The sequence below is a fragment of the Anser anser genome, assembly GCF_964211835.1.
Source record: "Anser anser genome assembly, contig: HAP1_SCAFFOLD_292, whole genome shotgun sequence".
In the NCBI taxonomy this organism is placed as follows: domain Eukaryota; kingdom Metazoa; phylum Chordata; class Aves; order Anseriformes; family Anatidae; genus Anser; species Anser anser.
In genome coordinates, this window is record NW_028153671.1 from 85805 (window position 1) to 94502 (window position 8698).

At 51.1% G+C, this 8698-nt stretch overlaps 1 protein-coding gene across 1 annotated transcript; it reads left to right on the forward strand.

The window, feature by feature from the left end:
- Nucleotides 1-1493: 1493 nt before the first annotated feature.
- Nucleotides 1494-2429, forward strand: LOC310891663 (olfactory receptor 14J1-like; the record flags this gene model as incomplete). The annotated part of the gene is made up of 1 exon (XM_083853900.1): nt 1494-2429. The coding sequence occupies one exon, from the start codon at nt 1494-1496 to the stop codon at nt 2427-2429; it is 936 nt and encodes a 311-aa protein (XP_083710026.1).
- Between the last annotated feature and the right edge of the window lie 6269 nt (nt 2430-8698).

The following is an 8698-nucleotide window of genomic DNA, read 5'->3' on the forward strand; positions in this document are numbered from 1 at the left end:
CCTGGCCGTTGTGCTTGGTGAAACACATCCAGTTTTCCTACACATCAGTGTCACCTTCACATTGCCTTTGTCTACTTGTCCTCACTGCCTCCAATGTTCTGCTCTAATGAGCTCCAAGGGAGGCTGTGTCAGTGCTGGCCCTGGGGGGGACACTGCAGTGCATCACACTTGGACTTCTTGAGAGATTTCTTCAATTGTCTCTCAGTGCCTGAGGTTCATGGGCTCATCACCAAAGCCACCAGAGGGGTGTTTACAATGCCTTGGGCTGGGCCTCTGGTGCTGAGCTGGGCCGGGCTCATGGGACAGAGAGAGCTCCTGGCAAGAGGGCCCTGGTGCAGAGAGACAGCTCTGCCCAGGAGCAGCTCCTCTGCAAAGCACAGCAGGGCTGGGGGCTCTGACCACAGGAGACACACAGAGAGGAGAGGAGAGAGGGATTGGAGGCAGTTGAGAGTGGGAGGATGCTGAGGGCTAACTGCAAGAGAAATCTGCACAGCCCTTGACAAGGTAAGTCTCTGGCTGCAGGGCCATGCAGCTGCAGGTCCTGGAAGGGTCTCCTCCTGGGTCTTGTTTCTGGGAGGGCAGTGGGCAATGGAGTAGGCTTTGAGGCTCCTGCTGGATTGCACTGTGAGGTGAGGAAGTCTGACAGAAGCCCCTTGGAGTGTCGTAACCTAGCCGCCCCTGGTCAGCTAAGGCAGGGGTGACTAAGCCTCCTCCAGACTACTGCAGGGAGTGCAGATGGGCTGCTGGGACACCCCAGCTTGCAAATATCTATCTCTGTCTGTGGGGAATCCTTCTGGGCTGCAGGCTGCTCTCCAGCAGGATGCAGCTCTCTCATGGCATTCTTGTGTTATGCAGGTGCCCTAAGGAGAAAACACCTCTGTGCTAAGGCCATGTCCTTTCTGCTGCATGGCTGTCTGTGGGCAGCTGGAGTGAGGCCTCTGCACCCCTGTCTAGAAAGGAAGAGCTGAGATCCTGATCAGGCCCCTGAAGACAAGGTGAAGGTGAGGATTCTGTCCAGCTGCGCTTGGACTGGGGCTTCTCTACTCTCAGATCTCGGCAGTTTCTTCTCAGGGAAGCATCTGAGTGGGATGATCCTGCAGCTCACAGAGGGGTAGCACAGGACAGCTGAGAACAGGACTGGTGGGCAGAGCTGCTCTGCTCAGTCTTCACCAAGGGACAGTCACTTTGCCTCCTGGCACCCACAGGATTTCACCAGGAGTGCGCAAGTAATGTCAGGGAGTTCCACCATCCAATACCTCTCCTATGTGTTATAGCAGCAAACAGGATAACATAAAGTGAGGAAAATACTTGCAGCTCTGCTCTGCAATCAGCTCAGTTGTTTGCAATGATACTGCAAAGCTCATTGATCTGATATTTGTCTGAGTTGGAGTTTGCCACCCTTCTGTTTTATTTCCTATTTTCCTCAAAGAAATCTGCTCTAAAGTTTTTCTGCCTTCTCCACTTTAACACACAAGCAAGTATAAAGTCAGACAATGTCCAACATCAGCTCTGTGAGCGAGTTCCTCCTGCTGGCATTCACAGACACACGGGAACTGCAGCTCCTGAACTTCGGGCTCTTCCTGGGCATCTACCTGGCTGCCCTCCTGGGCAACGGCCTCATCCTCACCACCGTAGCCTGCGACCACCGTCTCCACACCCCCATGTACTTCTTCCTCCTCAACCTCGCCCTCCTCGACCTGGGATCCATCTCCACCACTCTCCCCAAAGCCATGGCCAATTGCCTTTGGGATACCAGAGCTATCTCCTATGAAGGATGTGCTGCCCAGGTCTTCTTTTTTCTTTTCTTGATTGGAGCAGAGTATTGCCTTCTCACTGTCATGGCCTATGACCGTTATGTTGCCATCTGCAAGCCCCTGCACTACGGGAGCCTCCTGGGCAGCAGAGCTTGTGCCAAGATGGCAGCAGCTGCCTGGGGCAGTGGCTTTCTCAATGCTGTCCTGCACACGGCCAATACATTTTCAGTGCCCCTCTGCCAAGGCAATGCTGTGGACCAGTTCTTCTGTGAAATCCCCCAGATCCTCAAGCTCTCCTGCTCAGATGCCTACCTCAGGGAAGTTGGGGCACTTGTGTTTAGTTTTTCTTTGGGCTTTGGTTGTTTTGTTTTCATTATGTTATCTTATGTGCAGATCTTCAGGGTGGTCCTGAGGATGCCCTCTGAGCAGGGCCGGCACAAAGCATTTTCCACTTGCCTCCCTCACCTGGCAGCTGTCTCCATGTTTTCCAGCACTGCCATGTTTACCTACCTGAAGCCCCCCTCGATCTCCTCCCCATCTTTGGACCTGGTGGTGTCATTTCTGTACTCGGTGGTCCCTCCAGCAGTTAACCCCCTCATCTACAGCATGAGGAACAAGGAGCTTAAGGATGCAATGAGGATACTCTTTGGATACTTGCTTCTTCAGAATCAGTAATGACTTTCAGTTCCCAGTTTATTTCAGAATTTATTAGGAAAATCTTTTGTTAATTTGTTTTTATAAATAATTTAAGGTTTTTTTTGGTTTTGATTTAAATAAAGGTATTTTTATCATCCTGGGTTTTTTTTGTTTGTTTGTTTCTTTCTTTTCATTTCTTTTATCCAGTCATCTAATATACCTAAAGGAGCAAGCTTCCTGTGTAGACAAAGACAATAAACAATCCATCAGAACTTCATTTGTCTCTGCTGCCATCCATTCCCATCTCCTCTGGAGCTGGGGGAGCAGCCCCAGCACGCAGGAGGGGCTCAGGGCCAAGAGACCAGCTGCCACATGGAGGAGCAGCCCTGGTGACCCTCAGGGCTGCCCCTCACTGCCCACTGGGCTCTGCCTCTCTGCTGCCTTCAGGTCAGGGCTGCTGCTTCCCTGGAGCCATGGCCATGGCCAGCAGCAGGATGTGGCCTTTTCACTGCTACTCTCTTTTGGCCTCCTCATTGTTCTCTTGTGCTCTTGTACGTGGGTTAGCCCTCAGACCTCGTGTACCCTGGTGACGGTCCTGTTGACTCTACAGTGGCATCCCTTTCCCTGCAAGCAGCATCTGGCAATGTGCCCTGTGACACAGCTGGCTTCCTTGATAGCAGCACAGGAACAAGAGGGGCTGCTCAGGGCAAACCCAGAAGCCTGGACGCCTCTTCCAAAGCTGCTGTCAGGAATAGAGCCATGGGTTCTCCAAGGCAAGAGACCAGGGCTCCTGCAGCTTCATGGACCTCCACTGCCATGGTTGGCCCCAGCCCAGGAGCCCGTAGGAAGGCCCAGAGCCAGCATCGCCCCAGCAGCTGCAGTGCCTTGCAAGGGGCTGGGGCTGTGGTGACCATGCCCAGAGCACTGCAGCAGCCTGCGGTGGGCACTGCCTTGGGGCCAGCCCAGCCTGGGCTGCTGGGCTGGGCTGGGCTGGGCTAGGGAGAGGGCAGGGAGGTGGGGAGAGGTGGGCAGGGGCTGAGCTGGGCTGGGCAGGGGCTGGGCTGGGCTGGGCTGGGCTGGGCTGGGCAGTGCGTGGCAGAGGGCAACAGCAGCATCAGGGAGCGGTGGGAGCATGCAGGGGAGGGCTCCCAGCAGGGCTTACCACTGCAGAGCTAGGGCTGCGCAAAGGGAGCCCAGAGCTGCAGGGGCAGGGGAGAGGAGGCCGCTCTGGGCCCTTGCTGGCCTGGGCAGAGCAGGAAGGGGGCCCAGGAAATTCGTCTCCTCACCCAAGCCTGCCAGGACCTGCAAGGCAGCCATGGAGAGTCCAGGGCCAGGTTCTGCCCCGTGGCCATGAGCCCTGCATGCCCTCCTCCTGCCATGTTCCATGCAGTGGCTGCAGCAGTGGGGGCCCCCAGCCAGCTCCTGCAGGAGGCTCTGCCACCTGCCTCACCCTGGCCCACTCCAGCGCCCTCCTTGCTGCTCTCTGATGCACACCACGACCTCCCAATGCATACCAGCCAGCACATCTTCTGAGGGCCAGTGTGGCTGCTGCAGGGGCAGGGAGCTCAGCATGGCCCTTGCAGACCCCTGCCCTGGGCCTGCCTCTCCCCTTGCCCTCGGCCCTGGCCTTGTCTCTGCTGGCAGGAGCACTCTTGGCATGTGCTTCCTGGCCTCACCTCACCTCCACACAGCTGCTGCCCACTCAGGCTGCTGGCACAAACATGTCCTCACTAGCAGCACCTCCCCTTGGGCTGCCTCTCCTGGCCTCTCCCACCCCACTGCCTTGACTCCTTGTCTCTGCTGGGCCCCACCTTCCATACCCAAATGCATCCCTTGGCTGTCACCTCCCTCTCCTCTGCTTCATGTGGTGACAGAGCCAGGGTGGGACGTGTTACCTTTATTTGATATAGTTATTGTGTACTTGGCATTGGTGATGGCACAAAAGGACAGTTCCTTCACCAGTAATCAACATCCTTCTTCATTTTAGGCCACAACTCAACATCCTTCACTGAGCTTCAAGTTTGGTTTTTTTTCTGTATCTTGTGGATGAACTGGATTAGGTCTCCCTGATTAGTCTGAGGCACAATGCAATGCTTTTTGCCTTCTACCACTACAGCACAATATGTATGACTCTCCCTTACTCTGTGCATTGACCTGATGGGTCACTTCACATTTTTCACATTCATACCCATAGTTGGAAGGGGACAATTTCCCAAAGTGGGGAAAGCTGATGGGTTCTGTCTCAACCATTTGACCTGTCCTGTTCTTGAGTCTTGCAGCCTGAGTTTGCCGCAGATGACCCAGGATGATAAATGGATGTTCAGCTGTCTAGTAGGAACAAAGGAGAGTATCTTGGGTTCCCAATGGCCTTTTCAACTTTGGATCAGTCTCAGGAATTCACTGAAAGAGGGGTTTTGTCTTTGAAGGGGTTTTGTGTGCTGGGCTGGACTGTAGTTGCAGGGATAAAGAGCACTGCTGGCAGTGGAGGTGCCCTGGGAACTCCATCTACCTCCACCTGAATCCCCCAAGGGGCTCTGGTCTCCTGCAGGTCCTTTCTGACAACTGCAAATCCAGGGAAGTACCTCAAATACAGTGGGGTCTCTGGTGGCTGTCCCTGATTGCTTATGGTCAGACAGCAAAGCTCTCCCTCAATACCCAGTAATTTCTTTAGTACTTAACTAATAGAGTAACTACTCATCACTTCAGATGCTCCAATCTCTTCCATAAAATGTTACACAGTGTAGTTTCTACTATGAAGAAATGTGAATTTTCAGGATGTATGTTCATTGCAGGAGAAGAAATACTAGTGTTCACCTGTATTCACATTGTTATCGCTTTCCCTGTCATGATGTGCTTCCTCATCTTCCAGGTACATCCACAAGTTTTGATTAAAGAGACAATGGTGAATCTCCCTTTTCCAGCTGCCTGTCTGGACCTATGCACTTCTCATGGTTCTCCTGGTTTGCCCTCCCCTTATTCTTTGATCATTCAGATGGTTCTCACACACCCAGTTGCTACTTTGAGCTTTGAGTTAGAAGCAGCCCAGCTTGCCTATCTATCAGCAGTCTGTGTAATCGATATCTTACCAAGATCCTCATAATTTCTCATGGAATTCATATGGTATGGATCAATACTTACATTATTATTTTTAATTTCCTATGTACCAGTATAAAATACTTCTTGAACTTCTCTTGATCTTTTTGGGAAGGTAAACCTCGCGGGAGGCATACAAGATGAGGAGCTTGCTTTTTTCTTTTTTTTTTTTTATTTTAAATTCCTACATGTTTTCCTGTTGTTTGTTTGGAAATGGGAAGATCCCTTCTGCACCTGTGTACGGCCAGGTCTCTAAGGAAAGCAGGTAGGAGCTGGTGCAAAGGAGCTGTAACATCCAGCTGCAGACTTGAGTGAAGTCTGGTGTAAGGAAAGTAGAAGCAAGTGCCAAGTGGTCAATGAGAGAAATTTCAGGGCTGGGGTGGTGAGGAGCAAGGTTGTCTATGCCGTGTCAGACCTCAGGAGTCTGCTTTCCTCCCTATACAGGTCTCCAAGGGAGACCCTGGATCAATATCAATTACAGAATAGTACTTCAAACCGAAACTCAACTAAACATATCCTTTAAGATGAGAAAAGATTTTTATTAGGATCTTTTGGAAATCTTCCTCCTTAACTACACCATGAAAGCTCTCCAATTAGCTGTACAAGTCTTGAAGACTTGACCAGAACTATAGAGGAGATGTTAGGAGTTTCTTCATTTTAATGAGTTCCATGATGCATTTTGTTGCTCAGTCTATGAAGCTCAGGTCCTGAGAGGAGAATGATGCAATTGCTTAAGCAAGTAAGGTCAGAAGGAAAAGCTGAAGTGACTTGGAGTATTAATAGGCCCCACTGAGGGCTGTTACTAAGACAGGAGGCCCTGATTACAGACAGGCAAAGGCACTGTGCTGAGAAAAGTCTTGGTTTGCTTCAATGAAGCAGAAGGGCTAAGGCCTGACAGCAGCTACTGGAGGGGTATCCCATGTCTGGCTCAGGCCTTTTCCTGAGGATCTGTGGGATGTGGTGGGCAGTGTGATGCTATGAGAAAAACAGTGGTATGACACCTCCCTGCCTCTGCACAGGATTACAAGGATGCAAAGAGGCCCCATTGCAATAACTACATCTCGTCTCCTCATAAGCTCTAGCCAAGGTGAGAAATACATCAGGGCTGTTGGGGCCTACCATTCTTGCCAGCAGCCTCTGCCTTCTCCTCTGCAGGCTCTCCCATGCTGTCCCACACTTTGCCCTATTTCCTTGAAGTCTGCTGACACCCATCTCTGTTCACCACCTTGCTCTCATCCCAGTATTTCCATCATTTCACCGATGTCTCATCAACCCTCACCAGCTGTTCCTTGAAACACAAAGCTAGGGTCTGATCATAGATACTCACCAGCATCTTCCAAGTCATGGGCCTGCTGCTGGCCTTGCAGCTTCTTTTGTAGACACAATCAAACCTTGTGCCTCCTGCTGTCCAGTCATGTACTCAAGCAGAAGGGACAGGACAACACCTATGCGGGCCTTCTTTCTGTCTGGGTCCTCCTGGGTATGTAGGCAGAGGGGATCCCACAGTCAGCATGCCAACCAGGTGTCTTCTGCTGGCCTACCAGGGCCACTGGCAGATGTCAGCCAAAAAGTACAGATCCCAGGTCTAAGTCAAGGGTGACCTGTCAGCTACTTCAGAGAGAAGTGACCTCACAGTCCCTTTCTGTGACACTTTCCTGCTGCTGCCCTACCAACGGCAGAGACAGAATTGACCTCACAGGCACTGCCACAGCCAATTTCCTCCTGCTGGGGCAGGAGATCCTGAGGCAGAGCTGAGCTCATCAGAGCATTCCCACCCATCTCCTCCCTGTGGCCCACAAGCTTATCAGATCCATGGCCCCTCACATTCATCTTTGAATGCCATGTGACTGCAGAGAATTCTCACAATTCCTGCTTTGCCCCAAGGGGTCAATCATCTAAAGTTAAGGGTTAGGAGAGGGGCTGAAGGTGAGGAGGTTAATGCACAGGAATACAGGCTTTGGGTGTTAGGTGTTCATGTATACGATTAGGGACTAGGGCTCACCTTTCTGGGTTAGAGATTAAGCAAAGATTTAATGATAAGATTTTGGTATTCTTCTGTGGGTATCACATCTGTGTTTAGGGTATGAACAAGCTTTGTGGGTTAGAGTTTTGTTTAGGTCTCTCAAGCAGTTTTCTAGGGTTACATAGATCGTTTTAATGCTAGTGTTAAGGGCAGGGATCAGAGTGATTAAGAGTGTAGGATCAAGGGGAAGGGGCTGAGTTTTGGCTTCAACGGATGCTTTGAGGTCAGGCATAAGAGTAGTGGATTCCTGTCAGGCTGTGGAGTAGTATTTAGTTTTAAGGATTAATGTCACTGGTTAAAACAGGGGAAGGGCTTTACATGACTGTTTTAAGTCAGTGTTACAGCAGAATCAACATTGCCTGAACCTTCTAACCTCCCTCAAATAATTTATTTCTTCTGGCCAAGCTCCTCTTCCCTCTCCCAAATCTCACACCTCTCCTGGCCAGGCTTCTCCTGACTTCCCCATATCACCCATCTTCTTAGGGGCAGTTTTCTGTTGGCTTTCATGATCTCAGAGTACCTGTCTCACCTCTGTTGGCTACTCCATTCCTGAGACAGACACGGCACCTAAGGCAGGTTGGAAGAGGATGCAAATGCCTGTAGAAACACCCCACACAATGTGCCCAGCAGCTCTTCACCACTCTAAAACTGTGCTTCCTGCCTCCAACTTTTGGATCTAGAATGGCTCCTATGGATCCAGGGTAACTTTTCCCAGGCCCTCATGCATGCTTCAGTTTGCCCCAGGCATTTTGTAGGCAGTGGCCACTTCTTTGTAGAGAACTGAAAGCAGTCCTGAAGGATGACTTTAGGCAAAAGCTGATACCTCTGACATAGCAACCCCTATCTAAGACCTCTTCCCCTATGGGGCTTACCAGGTATGTAGGAAGAGCTGATCTCACAACCTGCACGCACAGCAAGTGCCTTCTGCTTGCCTTTCAGGTATATTCGCAGATGTGAGCCTAAAGGCACAGATCCCAGCCAGGAGTCAAGGGATGACCTGTCGGCTACTTCAGAAAGAAGTCACCTCAAAGGCTGTTTAACAGCCATTCACTTCCTGCTGCACTTAGAGTTTCTGAGGCACCACTGACCTCATAATACCACACCTATAAAACATCCCTTTTCGGCCCAGGACCTGCCCAGGTAGAAGTGATCTGCTTGTGATCCTTCAAGCCCATGGCACTGCTGCTGGACT